Source organism: Balaenoptera physalus (genome assembly GCF_965194825.1).
Source record: "Balaenoptera physalus genome assembly, chromosome: 9".
Lineage (NCBI taxonomy): Eukaryota > Metazoa > Chordata > Mammalia > Artiodactyla > Balaenopteridae > Balaenoptera > Balaenoptera physalus.
The window spans coordinates 44,217,351-44,235,497 of record NC_138888.1 but is presented as its reverse complement, the minus strand read 5'-3'; the positions used below and the strand labels follow the sequence as shown (position 1 = coordinate 44,235,497).

Genomic DNA, 18,147 nt, shown 5'->3' with positions numbered 1-18,147 from the left:
TGAGCAAGTTAGAAAGATAGCAGATTTGTAGAAAAAAGAAGAAAAGGAAGAAAAAAGTCCATTCCTTTTTTTTTTGCCACACCATGCAGCTTGTGGGATCTTAGTTCCCCGACCGGGAATGGAACCCGTGCGCACTGCAGCGGAAGCGTGGAGTCCTAACCACTGGACCGCCAGGGAATTACCAAGAAGTCCATTCCTAAATAAATCTTTCTTAACAGTTGAGAATACGATTTCTAAGATTTAAACTGACTTAAAACTTAATAATAAGGTTTTTCTATATCAAACAAGCAGGATTTGTAGACCTTTTATGGATATCATTCATTTACTAATTCTACTGATTAAACATTATTTATGATCAGTAACATACTCAAACAGGAATTAAGAAAAGGAAGAGTCAAAAGTGGAATTGAGATTTCTCTTGTGTAACCAGGTGAACAGATAGCTTAGACAAATTTGGGTGGTGGGTACAGGGCAAGGGGAAGGAATAAGCATAGTGATATTATGAGTTTGGTTTTGTTTATGCTACATTTTAAAGAAGCTGTGGGGGAAAAAATGTAACCATAAGCACTTAAAAATGTGGTACAGAATCTAGGAAAGAAGAATTTACTGGGGTTAGATTTGTGAATGATAAGTGATAACTGAATTAGCAAAATAGAAATAAAATAGAAATAGATTTTCTAGGAGGAGAATAAATAACGGAGAAAACTAACCCAAAGGAACAACAGCGAAGAAGTTCCTGGAGAACCACAAGAGTGTACTTATTGCTGAAGCCAAGGGAGGAGAAAGAATTCTTGGTACTTATGTTTTTGGGAGCTGAAATATCTTTGTTTTGTTTTGGCTGTGCCCCGCGGCATGTGGGATCTTAGTTCCCCGACCAGGGATTGAACCCGCGCCCCCTGCATTGGAAGCGCAGAGTCTTAACCTCTGGACCACCAGGGAAGTCCCAGAAATATCTTTGTTTTCAATTTACATATCTTTGTTTTAAAATTTCTTAGAGATTTTATGGTTCTCAAAAGTCCTCAGCATTTCATGAGAATTTATCAAGAATTCTAGGTAGTTGAATAGCATTTTTGTAAATAATAAATAATACCCTGACAAAATAGAACCTATCTAGCTGAAAGACATTAGGCAATTCATGGTTGATAGTGGAAGAGACATCCCTGGAAATGGGAGTATGGTTATGAAGAATTAGAAGACACATTATCCTTCGATTGGTATTTTGAGTATTGGACTGAAATATTCCCATATTGTGAAGGTGACCTCCTAAATAGCCTTCAATTTATGAATTATAAATATTTGTATAAGTGGAGGATTACTGGACTGAATGTCAATATTATGACATAGTATGAGTGTGTTTCGTGTTTTGTAATTGCAATCATTGTTGCTTTTGTTGTGGTCATCCATTTACAATGCTTGGTGTCAGTTTATTTATCTCTTGTAAAAATAAAATACAGTGTGTGTGTGTGTGTGTGTGTGTGTGTGTGTGTGTGTGAAAAAATAAATAAATAAATATTTGTATAGGAAATATTTTAAAATTTTCTTATCATTATGGTAATGAAAAAGAATTTGCTTTTTGTTTTTTTTTGCAGTAAACATTGCAATTATGAGAATGTTTATTTTCTTCAGCTACATCCAGCTAAGGGTTTTAAACTGGATCAGTGAAACCTAGGAAAGAGTTATTTTTTTGGCATAGGGTCCAGATCATTGTGTTTTTGTGTCTATGTAATAACTTAATTCTTTTTTAATTTTCAGAACCTAATCCACCAATTGATCAAGTTATACAGAAACCAGGAGTTGTGCAGAGATTTGTGAAATTTCTTGAAAGAAATGAAAATTGTACATTACAAGTGAGTTCTGTAGTTTACTTTCTTAATCTTTTTCCAGAAATGACATAGGATTAATGTGTCTAGTGAAATCAACTTCCACAGTACTGAGTATATTGTAAGCATTCAGTAAATACTTGGCAATTAAAGGTGGTGCTACCTGTCTTGCCTTGGTCAAGGTTGCAATACTAATTTTTTCTAGGAACTGTTATTTAATTAAACAATTTTGGGAAAAATATATAAAATCATTCCTAATATTAAGAAAAATTTTGTAGTTGTCAACCTTTAATAACTTTTGTTTTAGAAAACCATAAACCAAAATGTTAATTTAATGGTTAAATTTATTTTGGCTCTTAGCTAACTAAAGTTGTAACTTTTTAGTATAAACTCTTGTACCTCTTAAAACATTTTTATCTGACTGATTAGTTCTTTTTTTGAAAAAAGAACGAATCAGTATAATCTGCTTAAAATGTGACCAAGGTTAGGTTTGTCCTAAAGAGCATTGCTTCTCAGTTATACTATAGTGAAAATTTTAAGATGTCTTCCAAATAATTGGCTACTAATAGTAAATTACTGAAGTTTACAAGTATTTTACTGTTTAAGATTGTTCTTCCTGACTTTCATTGCTATAAATATTCTTAAGTGTACAGGGTGGAATTATATCTATCAGGAATTGCACAAGACCTACACCTAATTTCTCAATGCTCTTGTTGGTCATGGAGGACTTTTACTAGTATTTGAGTAATAGTTGTTGAAATTACAACTTAGGATTGTGTTCCACTTATCTGAGTAATTTGGGAAAGGTCCTCACATCTAGATATAAGCAAAGGAATGTGTTGAACCTGTGACTATTAACCATCATGAGCTTTATGCTGAAAAACTGTTGAGAATGTTTACAACAAGGGTGTCTGAGGAAAAGACCCTTTTATTCACAGTATAGTCTTATTGTCAGTTAGTGTTCAGAGTCTTTAGGTGATAGTGCTGAAAGGACTGGAGATCATGATCTAGTCCATTTGCCTTATTCATAAGCTGTGGGTCCAGACTAAAACCTAAGCCTCCTGATAACTAGTTTATTGTTTGGCTCTTTAATTCTAAGTGATTGAAAGAAGAAATGAGTGAATATGAATGAATAAAATTGAGTGTTAGTTTAAGCAATACATTGTATAAGGCATTGTAGTTAAAAAATTGAGTAAGATATTGTCCCTCTCTGCAGAAATTCTTCACTCTGTTGGGGAAGACAAACACATAAACAGATCTGTGATACCATAGTACAGTTAGTGCTAACAAAACAATATACAGAGTGCTTTGGGAGCATAGAGAACATGACAACTTATCTGGGTTTTTTTTGGTTTAGTAGTGTCGCATGGCTAGTCTTGAGGGTGAATGAGAGTTTAACAGGCTGAAAAAAGGAAAATTAATTTCAGGTTGTGAGAATAACATGTGCAGAGAGCATGCAGTATTCAAGAAGAATATTGGGGATTTGAGTGTTTATTAATCATTATACTTGAAACCTAATGAAATTCAGCAGTGTGCTCTTGGGGCAGCTATATGCTGTGCCATATTATCCAAGTTCACATGAAATATGCTAGTTCGAAACATTGATCTAATAGAGAGGCCTCAAACTGGGGGCCTACATGCCAGATTGACCCACAAACAAATTTTGTTTGGCCTGCACATGTTTTAAAAGATATCTGCTAATAATGAACTCTTTGACCTTGAACAAATCACCTAAATGTCTGGACTTACAATTTTCTTATTTCTTAAGTGAGGAGGTTAGGACTAGATGATGCCTAGGGAAACAAAAATACCTTTTATGATTCTAAGTTCCATAGATATACTATTTATTACTCTATTAAGTAGTGTCTCATTTATTTTTACACTGCTTGCTTTAGAATACCTGGCTCCCTAATTGTAAACATTAGGAGTTTTATGAATTATAAATTCAAATGTGTTCATTTATTGCTCATGATTTTGTAAATTTTTATTATATTCTTCTCAGTTCTTATTTTTCCAGATTGAAGAGTCCTTTTTTTAAAATAAAGTATTTTTACCTATAAAATCTGATTTCACATTAAATCTTATTAATCGTAAGTCAGTCTTTCCCTCCGACTTGTTCAGCTGTCTTTACTCCCTCTCTTCTTCCTTTCTTCCCCTTTCTGACATTTTTTGGGTGCTTTCATTTATTCTACTTTTATTTTTCCTTAGTTTGAAGCTGCATGGGCATTAACTAATATAGCATCTGGAACTTTTCTACATACCAAAGTAGTGATTGAAACTGGGGCTGTTCCAATTTTTATCAAACTTCTTAATTCAGAGCATGAAGATGTTCAAGAACAGGTAAGTTTCTAATTTGACCTGTTATATCTACTAGATTTTAACTTTCTCTTGAAAGTACCATTTGCGATTATGGTTTGAAATTCAGTTTTACCAAGTTGCCTGTGCATTACATTTATTAGAATACAATAATTTCTACTTACTGTCAAATTAGAAGGAAGGAAGAATGAACTGTCTTAGGCATAATCCTGGGTTTTGTAAACATGGGATCTCAGCTATTGGGAATTACTATTCCCATTTATAAAAGAGCATACTGAGACTCAGAAAAGTTAGTAATTTACCCAAAGTCACAGTGAATGGCTGAACCAGGTTTTAAACCTGGGCCAGTCTGATTCCTTGTTCTTTGCATGTATGTAGATTACTTCATTGTTTCTTTTTAATATATCACATTATTTTGAATGAACCATTTTAGATTAAACTTTCTCATAGTTGTAACAGGGAAAATTTAATCACATATAATTTGTTCCATCCAGAGAAAGTCAAATGTTTTTATATTTTCGTTTTGAATCATTTTCATGCAAATTGATCTGTAGATCTCTACCATTCCATCTGTTTGTTTATATTTATATTTTTATGTGTATATTTTTTTCCCACTTAACACTAGTATTGAGAGCCTTTTCATACGGCATTAATTATTCTTCCAAGAAAATTTTACTGATTACTCATTATCCATTCAGGTAGGTACCATAATTTATCTGTTCCTCAATAGTTGTACATTTGAGTTATTTCTAGCTTATTAGTGTTAATAATATTGTGATGAACATCATTATATATCGGTCTTGATATTAATATGTCTTGACATATATATGTACCTCTTGATTATTTCATTGGGGAAAAATGACTACTCAGTCAAAGAAAAAATTTTAAAGTTCTTATTACATATTTCAAAGTAGACTTCCAAAAATGTTAACAAATTTATATCCCCACCAACAAAATACTTCACAGGTTGCAAAATGTCATCACTTTAAAAAATTTTTCTTAAAAAAATAGACAATAAACGTACGTCTAGAGTAGATGTTAAAAATATTAACACATATTTTAGATGTTAAAATAAAATTTTACCAATTGAAAAAGTAACTTAATGTCTACTTTCGTACTTATATGAAAAGCTTGAAATGAGAATATAATGATCATTTGCATTTGTGTAATTTCTCATGTAATTGAAATTTAATATTTGAATAATCTTTTACTACCATTTATTTAACCTGGACTAACTCTAAACTTATTTTCAAGCATCAATTCAAGCCAGTTCTCACATTAGCTTTACCTTCCTTTTCTATGCTTTGTCTGTCCTTCCTTTTTTCTTTTACAAGCCAGTCCCTTCCCAGTGAGTGGATTCCTTGGCATAGGAGCAAACCTCTAGCATAGGTAATTGGAAGATTCACTAAACATAGATATACAGTTGACCCTTGAACAACAACAGGTTTGAACTGCGCAGTTCACTTACACATGGATTTTTTGTAATAAATATATACTACAGTACTATGCAGTCTGAGGTTGGTTGAATCTGCAAATGCAGAACCTTGGATAAGGAGGGCCAACTGTAAAGTTATACATGGATTTTCGACTGCGCAGGGCTTGGTGCCCCTCACCCCCTCATTGTTCAAGGGTCAACTCTATTTTGTCTCTCCATGTAGATTCAGAGTAGACAAACTATCTCTTTGTTGAACAGAATAAACATTTCACTAGCATGTAAGAAAAAATTTTTAAATGCCCTATGCTTCAATTTGACTACAAATATTATTAAAGGTACATATAAAGTTTTCCTTTCTTGTTTCCTACTAGCATGTTTTGTTTTAACATCTTGAAAACTATCACTTTTTTCCTTCTACACTAAAATCTCATTCTTAAGAGAGAGCATCTTATTTAAGATATTGTCGTAAAAGAATCTTTTTTTCTTATTTTTCTAAGGCTGTTTGGGCACTTGGTAATATTGCTGGTGACAATGCAGAATGCAGAGATTTTGTTTTGAATTGTGAAATACTTCCACCTCTTTTAGAGTAAGTACTTTAAGTTTATCATGATTAAATACTACTTTGGGAAAAGCAAACTGTTTTCTACACTATATTTCTACATACACAATTAAGTTCTTTAGTGATACTTTTAAATTTCGCTTATGTTTATCTAAGCCTGAAATAGCTTGAAAGTATGTAAAACTAACAACAACAAAAATTTTCCAATTGTATCATATCGGTCTTTTATGTTCTCTTAAGCCACACTTCACAGTGGTCCTTGCTTACTTGATGCTTACTGTGCTAAAATAATTATTCTACAAAACAAGGATAAGTAGTAGTTTTTAATACAATAAAAATTTAAAAGTTGCTAAAGCAGGGAATATTTAATACATGAACAGATGATGTATTGAGGATGTCAGGTTTTCATATTTGATTTTGAAATGTTCAGAGAACAAAGAGAGTTTTCTTTCAGAATTAGAATTTTACTTAAAATGACTTAGCTAGTAGTTTCTTTTTCAAATACCTTATACTTTTTTAAAAAAAGAAATTACCCTATAATGTAAGGTTCTTTACAGAAATGACATAAAATTATTTGAAAGATAGGTTTCTTTATCTATGTTGGTTATCATTTACTAAGAGGATTTTTATTTAGGCTAAATGCCAGTGGTAAATAGTGAAAAAGGAAAAACTAATTGAGGAGATGATTGAAAGGGAAAATTTTACTCTTATCATTTCTAGGCCATTCTCCATCCTTTCCAAGCTGAGAAATTGGATAGGAAGAATACATTTTTAGATACGATTTTGCAAAAGATATTTTATTATTTTAGGGAGCTTAACTTTCCATGGACAAAATGGATTTCTCAGCATCATTTCACTCAACTAACATTGAGTACCTACTATGTGGAGGCCACTGAATCACTTGTGATTTCATTTACTTTGGGCTTATCCAGAGTTAAGCTTTATGGTATTTGAGAATTTAGTTGAGCCATGAAGGAAAATACTGATTCAGGGTTCAATATCAGAGTTATTTTGAAGTTCATACTATTAAAAGCATCTCTTAAATTTTCAATTTGAGACTTTTTTGGCCTGATTATATGGTTTGTAGATTAACTGTGAGCACTTTGTTTCTCTTTTCACTTTTGCTCTCTGTCTCTAGGTCATTTTATTATTTGTTAATATCTTAATTTGTTAAGTTGGTAATGGTTTATGAAATAGTAAGTAAATATTTATTAGTTCTAATCCCTTTAAATGTTCTAAGGAGCTTTTAATTATGACTAAAGAAACCAAACTAAAAAATAAAACTAATGACAAACAAATAGTACCCAGCTATGTAGTCCTGGTTATAAACATAATAAATTTCAGAAAAAGAGTAGGTTTAGAAAGTTTCAAAGGTTCATTAAAAAATTGGGAAAGGTTGTAAAAAGGAAGTTATGTCAAGTTAGCTGCCAGATGTTCTCACTGTAGTTGGTCAAAAGGAAAAATGGTATTAACTTAAAAAAGATTATGGATAATCTGTAGTTCACACTGAAATTCACATTTAGCTAATGCTTAAGTATACATAAAATTTCTATTAATATAATATGGTTTTATCAATTCTGCCTTGGGGAGTTTCAATTTGTTTTATTCTAATTCATTTGATTCTCAGTAAATTTAACCCTTTTACTACTATGGACTTTCTAGACTGATATAGCTTTGTTGTTTTAATTTAATTCAACTTTAATTTATAATACATCATATCTGGACAAGAAAAGATTTGCAGTTTCTCATAATAATCCCATTAATACAAGTGAAGAAAAATAGTATACATCACAGCTTGGCCAACTACAGTCTTCAGGCCAAATTTGGCCTGTCCCCTGTTTTTGAAAATTAAATTTTATTGGAACACAGTCACATCAGTTTGCTTACTTAATGTCTATGGTTGCTTTCATGCTACATCAGCAGAGTTCGTAGTTGCAACAGAGAAAGGCCTGTGAAGCCAGAAGTATTTACTGAAAAAGTTTGTCAACCCCTGATATAGAAAATCAGTGTAACTAATTTATTTCTAAATGAGTTATGGTTTTAGGAGGCTTCAAAGACTTTTTATAGGAAAACCTTTAGAACATATTTTTTGTGTGTGTGATAAAATATACACAATATAAAATTTGCCATTTTAAAGTGTACAATTTACTGCCATTAAGTACATTCATAGTGTTTTGCAATCATAACCACTATCTAGTTCTAGAACTTTTTATCACCCCAGACAGAAACCCCAGTACCCATTAAGCAGTCATATCCCCTTTTTCCAGTGCCTCAGTCCTTGGAAACCACTAATCTGCTTTCTGTCTTTATGTATTTACCTATTCTGGATATTTCATATAAATGAAATCATTATAGTGTGTGACCTTTTGTGTCTGGCTTCTCTCACTTACCATATGGTTTTCAGGGTTCATTCATATGGTAGCATGTATCAATACTTTGTTCTTCTTATAGCTAAATAATATTCCATTGTATGGATGTACCACATTTTGTGGTACATTCGTCAGTTGATGGTCGTTTGGATTATTCCCACCTTTTGACTACTGTAAATAGTACTCCTATGAACATTCGTGTACAAGTTTTTGTTTGAACACCAGTTTTCAATTCTTTTTAGGTATTACCTACCGGTGGAATTGCCGGGTAATGTAGTAACGGTATCTTTAACTTTTTAGGAACCACCAAACTTTTTCCACAGTAGCTGCACCATTCTACATTTCCACCAGCAGTGTGTGAGGGTTCCAGTTTCTCCACTTTGTCACCAACATTTGTCTGTTATTCTGATTTAAGCCATCCTAGTGGATGTGAGGTGGTATCTCATTTTGCTTTGATTCGCATTTCCTAATGACACTGAACATCTTTTCATACATTTGTTGGCTATTTGTGTATCTTCTTTGGAGAAATATCTAAGTCCTTGGCATATTTTTAAATTCAGTTATTTGTCTTTTTGTTGTTGAGTTATAAGAATTCTTCATATATTCTGGATAGATTCTTGTCAGATATATGATTTTTAAATATTTTTTGCATTCTCTGGGTTGTCTTTTCACTCTTGATAATTTCCTTGATTCACAAAGTTTTTAATTTTGATGAAGTCCAATTTATCTATTTTTTTCCTTTGTTGCTTATGTTTTCGGTGTCATGTGTAAGAAACCATTGCCAAATCTAGGGTCACGAAACCCTTTTGTTTTCTTCTAAGAGTTTTATAGTTTTATCTCTTATATTTGCATTTTTGATCCATTTTGAGCTATTTTTTTTATATGACATGAGGTATATGTGGACATCCACTTGTTCCAGCATGATTGGTTGAAGAGACTGTTCTTTCCTCATTGAATGGTCTTGACACCCTTGGTGAATATGAGTTGACCATCCATGTGTGAGTTTATTTCTGGATTCTTACATTCTGTTCCATTGATCTGTACGTCTGTCTTTATGCCAGTAACTGTCTGATTACTGTAGCTTTCATGGTAAGTTTTGAAATCAGGAGGTGTGAGTCCTTCAGTTTACCTTCAATTTTTTTTTCCATGTTGTTTTAGCTATTCAAGGTTCCTTGTAATTCCATGCGAATTTGATGCCTCACTTTTCCATTTCTAAAAAATACCATTGGCATTTTGATAGTGATTGCATTGAAACTGTATATCACTTATCACTTTGTGGAGTATTTCTGTCGTAACAAAATCAAGTCTTCCATCTGTGAACATGCGATATCTTTTAATATAATTAAGTATTCATTAACTTCTTCAACGATATTTCATAGTTTTTACTGTACAGGTCTTGGTTAAATTTCATCTTTAAGTATTTTATTCTCTTTGATGCAATTTTAGATGCAGTTATTTCTTGGATTTTTTGACTTGTTTTTTGACTTGTTCAGTACCCAATGTGTAGAAATACAGTTGATTTTTGTGTGTTGATCTTGTATCCTGCACCATTGTTGAATTCATTTATTAGCACTATTAGTTTTTTGTGTGGAATTTTTTGGATTTGAATATATAAGGTCATGTCACCTGTGAATAGTGATAGTTCTTCCTTTCCAATTTGGATGCCTTTTATTTCTTTTTATCGCCTGATTGCTCTGGCTAGAGCTTCCAGTACAGCATTGCATGAAAGTGGCAAAAGCAGGTATCCTTGTCTTGTTTTTTATCGCTCTTTCACCATTGAGAATGATGTTAGCTGTGGGTTTTTCATAAATATCCTTTATCATATTGAGGTGGTTTCCTTATATTCCTAGGTTGTTGAATGTTTTTATCATGAAAAGGTGTTGGGATCTGTTAAACGCTTTTTCTGTGTCAATTGACATGATCACATGTTTTTTTCCTTCATGCTATTACTGTGGTGTATTATATTGTTTGCTATTGTTCATTGAATCATCTTTGCATTCCTGGGATAAATCCCATTAGTTCATAGTGTATAATCCTTCTAATATGTTGCTGGATTCAGTTTCCTAGAATTCTGTTAAAGATTTTTCGTATCTACTAGGAATATACATACATACTTGTGATGTCTTTGGCTTTGATATCAGGGTAATGCTGGCCTCATAAAACAAGGTAGGAATGTTCTCTTCTATTTCCTGGAAGAGTTTGAGAAGGATTTAATTCTTCTTTAATGTTTAGTAGAATTTACCAGTGAAGCTGGACTTTTCTTTATTGGAAAGTTTTTGATTACTGGTTCAGTATCTTTTATTGTTATATATCTATTTAGATTTTCTGTTTCTTCTTGAGTCAGTTTGTTAGTTTATGTGTTTCTGAGAAATTGTTCATTTCTTCTGGGTTATCCAATTTGTTGGCTTATAATTGTTCATAGTATTCTCTTATAATTATTTGTATTTCTGAAAGATAAATAGTAATGTCCCCATTTTCATTCCTAATTTAAGTCTTTTTTTCCTTTGTCAGTCTAGGTAAAGTTTTGTTTATTTTGTTGATTTTTCTTTCAAAGAATCAACTTTTGATTTAGTTCATTTTCTCTAGTGTTTTTCTCTTCTCTATTTCATTTATTTCTGCTCTTTATTATTGCCTTCCTTCTGCTAGCTTGGGGTTTTGTTTGCTCTAATTTTTTTAGTTTCTTAATTAAGATGAAGGTTTATGTTATATTTTTTTGAGATCTTCTTTTTTAATGTAGGTGTTTTCAGCTATAATTTTCCCTCTGAGCTTTCACTGCATTCTGTAGGTTTTAGCATGTTGCGTTTTCATTTTCATTTATTTCGAAGTATTTCCTAATTTCCTTGTGACTTTTTTTGACCCATTGGTTGTGTAAGAGTATGTTACTTAATTTCTGCATATTTGTGAATTTTCCAATTTTCCTTCTTTTAGTGATTTTTTGTTTCATTCCATTGTACTCTATATGATTTCAATCTTTGAAAATATATCAGATTTGCTTTGTGATCTAACATAGTGTATCCTGGAGAGTGTTCCATGTGCACTTGAGAAGAATATATATTCTGCTGTTAATGAGTAGAGTGTTATATAGATGTCTATTATAATTAGTTGGTTTATAATGTTGGTGAAGTCCAGTATTTTCTTATTGATCTTCTGTCTAAGTATTCTAGCTATTATTGAAAACTCTATTGAGGTTTTTAACTATGATTGTATAGCTGTCTATTTCTCCCTTCAATTCTGTCAATTTTTGCTTTGTATACTTGCTCTGTTGCTATGTGTTATAACTTCATGATGGATTGTCATTCTTATCAATATATAATGTTCTTCTTTATCTCTTAAATAATTTTTGACTTAAATCCATTTTTCTCATGCTAGTATAGCTCCCCTGGCTCTCTTTGGATTACTATTTGCATGGAATGTTTCTTCCAGCCTTTCACTTTCAACCTGTTTGTATCTTTGTATCTAAAATGAGTGTCTTGTGAGTGTGTTACAGATGGTTCATGAATTGTTTTTGTTTATTTGTTTTTTTAATGCGTGCTGCCAGTCACTGCCTTTTAATTCTAAGTCAAGAGTTTAGTCCATTTACATTCAATGTAAATACTAATGGGGAAGTACTTCTACCATTTTGTTGTTTTCTATGTGTCTTATGGCTTAAATCTTTTTTTGTTCCTCAGTTCCTTCCTTATTGCCTTCTTTTGTGTTTAATTGATTTTTTTTTTTTTTGGTAATATACTGTATTGATTTCCTTCTCATTTCCTTCTTAGTATATTTTTTAGTTATATTCTTAATGGTTAAGGGGTACAACTAACATCTTAAACTTACAACAACTTTGAATTTATACCAATTTAGTCTCAATATTATACAAAAACTCTGTTCCTTTACATCTCTGTCCTACAATAAGTTACTGTTGTCACAAATTACATTATTATACATTGTGTGCCTGTTAACATAGATTTGTAATTATTGCTCTATGTATGTATCTTTTAAATCATAGAAAAAAGAGAAATTATAAACCAAAAATAAAATAATACTGCCTTTTACATTTACCTGTGTAGTTATTTTTAGTGGTGATATTTCTTCATATGGTCTTGAGTCATTATTTATTGTCCTTTTATTTCAGGACATTTTAGTTATTATAGTTATTCTTATAAAGTGGATCTACTAGTGATGGAATTTCTTCAGCTTTTGTTGTTCCTTCATTTTTGAAGTGTAATTTTGCTGGATATAGAATCCTTCTTTGACAGTTTTCTTTCAGCCCTTTAAATATATTATTGCCTTCTGTCCTCCATGGTTACTGATGACAAATCAGATATTGATCTTAATGAGCGACTTCCCAGTTAGGCAAAATAAAGGCAAGCCCTTCATTGGTCCTTCAGGGAGTACCCAGACAGGTCAAAACAGAGAAACACAATTCCTTGGAAACAAAGTCTCCATAGCCCCTTTTGGAACCAGAACTCACAGTGGGAACTCCAGCTTTTGTCTTCAAGGCTGCTTCCAGGCTGGGGAGGGGATTGGGCAAAGGCAAGTTATATTGCCAGAAAGCTCTCCTACCACATTTCAGCCCCTTCCTGATTAAAAGTTTACTTGCTTATTGTGAACTTTTACTTTCTTGGAGAGTTCTGATAAAGTTGATTCTGACAGAGTTTGCAAAACTTTTTTGGTGTTTTGGGGAAGGCTAGGCCCCCAGAGTTCCCTTCTCTACCATTTTTGCTGAAGTCACTCCAGAACAAGAATTTTTTTTAAAGCTAGGTTCTCTGTACTTCTAGCAGGTTGATAGCAGATTGCAGATGAAAATACTAAGATAGGCAATCTGTTTAAAACAAAAGAAAACAAAAAAACTCTCTCTTCTCAACAGCTGATCTTCATTCAGTTTGACTCTATAGTTCTTCCTTCATGAATTTGTATAGTGTATTATTTTCATGGTTAAAAAAAGTAATCTAATAATATACTCTTTTTAAAATATATAGAAATTAATAAGTCAGTTTACCATGGCACTCTTTATTTTGAACATGTTTTATGTCTTATAAGAATCCATTCAGGTCATATTTTTTAAATTTGCAAAATAGAGCTGTTATATGTTTATTTTTGTTTCTGGAAATATAATGAATTTTTTAAAATCCCTTTTCCTATTTTACCAGGTCAGTTTGAATTCCTTATAAAATATATTAAGAATTTTTATTTTATGATAGTAGAAAATAGCTAAAGAGGAAAAATGAATGTGAAGTGACAATTCCTTTTTTCTTTTTCTTGGCAGGTTATTAACAAATTCAAACAGACTTACAACAACCAGAAATGCAGTATGGGCCCTCTCAAATTTATGTAGAGGCAAAAATCCTCCTCCAAACTTTAGTAAGGTATTTGTAAAATACACAAATTAAGGAATCTGTCTACATAAACTTTTAAGTCTCCTTATTATAGATTTTTAGAGATTAAAGGGACTTTACTCTTTTCTTAATAATTATTTTTTTTATTGACTAGACAATATTTGCACATACATAAAATCAAAAGATATACAATGGAAAGGCTCACTTTATTTTCCAAAAACAAATGTCTGCCAAATATCTAAGACTGAATAACGATTAACAGTCTTTTAAGTAAAAATGGTATTCCCATGGGAAAAAATAGCTAATTCAGCTTGTAACTCAAATGAGTGTTTTTCCTGGGGATCACCATCTTACTTTTTTGATATGCAGAAGCGCTCTATGTGTATTTCCCATTTTATCTCACAATATATTCAGAAGACATGTATTCAAGGGTTGAGATTTAATAAAATTAGTAATTTTTACTGCTTCTTCAAGGTTATTCTTCCTCCCCACTTTTAACTACAAGTGTGTGGACATGAAGAATACAAAGATCTGTGGTACATTTTGGTATCACTGCTTTGATTTGTGCAAATGTGCTGATAGTTTTACCCACCGTTTCTTTTTTTTATTTTATTTTAACGTCTTTATTGGAGTATAATTGCTTTACAATGTTGTGTTAGTTTCTGCTGTATAACAAAGTGAATCAGTTATATGTATACACATATCCCCATATCCCCTCCTTCTTATGCCTCCCTCCCACCTTCCCTATCCCACCCCTCTAGGTGGTCAAAATGCACCAAGCTGATCTCTCTGTGCTATGCAGCTGCTTCCCACTAGCTATCTATTTTACATTTGGTAGTGTATATATGTCAGTGCTACTTTTTCACTTCGTCCCAGCTTACCCTTCCCCGTTCCCCGTGTGTCCTCAAGTCCATTCTCTACGTCTGCATGTTTATTCCTGTCCTGCCCCTAGGTTCATCAGAACCATCTTTTTTTTTTTTTAGATTCCATATATATGTGTTAGCATACGGTATTTGTTTTTCTCTTTCTGACTTACTTCACTCTGTATGACACCCACCATTTCTTTTATACTTTTCATGCAAATGTCAACAAAATGAAAAAGGCCAATTATGTGTTAGTATAATTATGAAAATAGTTTTGGCATTAAAGACCCCCTAAAGTTTTCAAGGGGGTCCATGGACCACACTTTGAGAGCCACTGCCCTACGACACTTCTTAATATCTGCCTGACTAATTCCCTCATCTTTAAGTCTTTGCTTAGAAGTTACCTGTTCCATGAGCTCTACCCTAACTACTGTACTTAATGTAATCTATCACTACCCCCAGCCACGGACCCCCACGTTTTACTCTCATTTTTTCTCAATACCTTTTAACATAATATGTGTTTGTTTATTATTTATATTAACTTTAAAAAAATCTTCCTCTAAAGTGTAAACTTTTCAGAGTTAGGAATCTTGGTCTTTTTTGTTTACTTACGTATTCCAAACTTACAGTGTAATATCACATTAATAGGGCTTAAGACTTTTGTTAAGTAAATTTTCTGTGATTTTCTGTGAGAGAGATTCCTTTATCATTCAAATTTTTTTGAAATTTTATTTCCACAATCATATTTTATATTCTCAACAATAATTTTGTTTGTTCTTTGATTGCTCATCTTTATGTAGAATTTTGTTCTTTTATGGTTTCAGCAAATTTTCTTATCTGTGGGTTTATAATTTTTGAAGTTTTCTTTTTTCTGATGCCTCTCTTTCTACATTTTTGTTTTGTTTATGGTTTATTTGTCTTGATCTCTTTCCTATTGGAGGCTCTCCTCATATATCTGGTGATCCTTGACACGCTGGAAATACTCAGGAGGCAGGCACTAAAAAGCTGATTGGAAGATGGGTGTACAGGCTCGTTATCTTATGGGCTTCATTGTAGAATAATTGGGCAGCAAAACCATATTTTCTTTGAGGAACTCAAAATTTCAGTATGTTTTCTAAAACCGTTTTGTTTCTCTAGAGACAGATTTTCCACCCTCCTATTGGAAGGTGGGTAGATTGGGTTGACTAGGTGATACCACTGGAGATCTGGGAGCTGGGAATTGCAAGAGGGCTGGAAGTTTTCAGTTCAATCAGTATGTAACTTTTACTTAATCTCTGTAGTTTCCAATCCAGTGTTTAATTTCAACCTCCTCTGTGCTTGATACCCCAAAGTTCAGTTTCTGTAGTTCACCAGTTGTGGTCAGGTATAAATGTCTACTGGACTCCTCAAAGATGAGATTTGTATTGCTATTTCTTCTTTTCCTTGTTTCTGAGAAGACAGAAACAGAAATGTTTTTATTTTACTTTCTTAAAACTAGAACTCTGTAGGACTTTATTGTTTTTTAAATCATTGAGGGGGTGTGTGTATGATTTGGACATAGACAGGGCATCCCAAATACATATTTAATTATTTTTAAGAACTTTAAATTACCACATATCTTATTCAATATAAGATAAATAGGAGTCATAATTAGTTTCATATTTATATATAGTTTTCATGATCATAATTTTAAAACAATAGAATGTCTTAATTTCTCTGGTATTTTTGTAGCATTAAATTTTCATTTTAAACAGAGTAGAAATGATTTTCCTAAAGAAACTTTGTTTTAGATAGAGAAAAATTTTAAATACTGGCTCTTTCTTCCCTTCCAGGTTTCACCTTGCTTAAATGTCCTGTCACGATTGTTGTTTAGCAGTGACCCAGATGTATTAGCAGATGTGTGTTGGGCCCTTTCTTATCTCTCCGATGGATCCAATGATAAAATTCAAGCTGTCATTGATTCTGGAGTCTGTCGAAGATTGGTGGAACTTTTGATGTAACTATAATTTATGGTTAATAAGTGTATGATTGTGTTTTAAGTTTAGCAAGTAGAGTAATGGCCTTCTAAACATCTCAAGAATCACTATCTTCAGGAAGGACTGAAAAGCTACCAAGTCCACTCTGCAGAGTAGCTGTAATACTGATAATTTGACCCTTAAACTTAGTTCTTATATCCTCTATTTGGAACTAATCAGTTTGTTAATGAATTTTACTAGTTTTAATCTCTTCAGGAATGGGTGGGACTTAATTCAACAAGTATTTATGGAATGCCTATTACCTTGCTAGTGTTGTGCAATGTATTAATGACGTATGAAATACAGTTCCTGCCCTCACAGAACCAATAATTTAGTTAATTGTTCATTACAGTAATTAATTTGTGTATAAGTCCGTGCAGTGAAAAACATTTAGTATTTCACTTGTATTAAAGATCATGTTTCTCTTTGCTGGGCTATTATTGCTACCTTCCTTAAAAAGAACAGATTTGCTTTACAAAGAAGTTAAAAACTTGTAAGAAAACTTGTTTTAGAAAGATATTGTAGTTTCCTCATCCTCTTCTTTTAAAAAAGTGTATTATCTTTCATCCTTTCTTCTTTTGTCAGAAGACCATTAGGTAGGCCCAAACAAGGTAGATGGTAGAAAAAGAGAGGTTCGATAAGGGGTTGTAGCCCTAGCTTGAGGACAGCATCTGAGGAGGATGGGAAGGCAGATCCAACAGGGGGATCAGATCAGGACCCAGGTTAAGGATGGCACCCACTAGAGCAGAGCAGATAAGCAGGCTGGAGCAGGGGTTGGAGCCAACACACTACGGGATAGGATAGCAGCTTAGCTGGATCAGAAGACTGGTCGTATATAGAGAGATTATGATAATAGAAGCCAACTTCTTATTCTTAGAAAATGGAGATATACATATGAAAAGGAGAAAAGCCAGAATAATCTTGTGCTATTAGATCTGAAGTAGAGGTATCAATGTGAACTCATGGCTTTCATCATAAAGAGATAGATATAGAAAAAAATGTATATGTAAATATATGTGTATGTATGTTATGTGTCCTCTTAGGGGCCTGAGAGCAGTGACACATCTGTACTAACAAGATGAGCACACCAAACGCATAAATCTTGGTTTTTAAACACTATTCTCCACCAAGTAGAGTTAACAGGTTCTTGAAGAAATGACTAATTCCAGGGCTGGGACTGAGAAAAAAATAAGATGAACCCAGAAAGTAATGAGTACTCAAATAATAGAGAAATGTCAAAAGGACACAGAAGTCCACTTGAAGGGACTCCTACTGCTTAAACCTGGGATGATTTGAGCATTGAAATAAATTGTAGTAACACAACTTATTGAATAAAATAGGAATCCATGAGTCCACACTAAAATAAGTAGATAGATCAATAGATAGATAGAAAAGACACATAGTTGAAGTGACAGTATTAGAAAATCATCATGGGCAACAATACTAATAATTATTAATAATTCAAACAAATAT

At 32.6% G+C, this 18,147-nt stretch overlaps 1 protein-coding gene across 3 annotated transcripts in view; it reads left to right on the top strand.

The window, feature by feature from the left end:
• Positions 1-18,147, top strand: part of KPNA5 (karyopherin subunit alpha 5) — a 50,719-nt gene that overhangs the window by 11,762 nt on the left and 20,810 nt on the right. For 2 of the 3 annotated variants that reach the window (XM_082475296.1, XM_082475297.1), the window contains exons 5-9: positions 1,753-1,847; positions 4,029-4,160; positions 6,069-6,157; positions 13,748-13,847; positions 16,492-16,655. In XM_082475296.1, coding sequence (XP_082331422.1) covers positions 1,753-1,847; positions 4,029-4,160; positions 6,069-6,157; positions 13,748-13,847; positions 16,492-16,655 — 580 coding nt within the window. The remainder of the gene's footprint in view (positions 1-1,752; positions 1,848-4,028; positions 4,161-6,068; positions 6,158-13,747; positions 13,848-16,491; positions 16,656-18,147) is intronic. The other variant, XM_082475298.1, reaches the window with a different exon arrangement.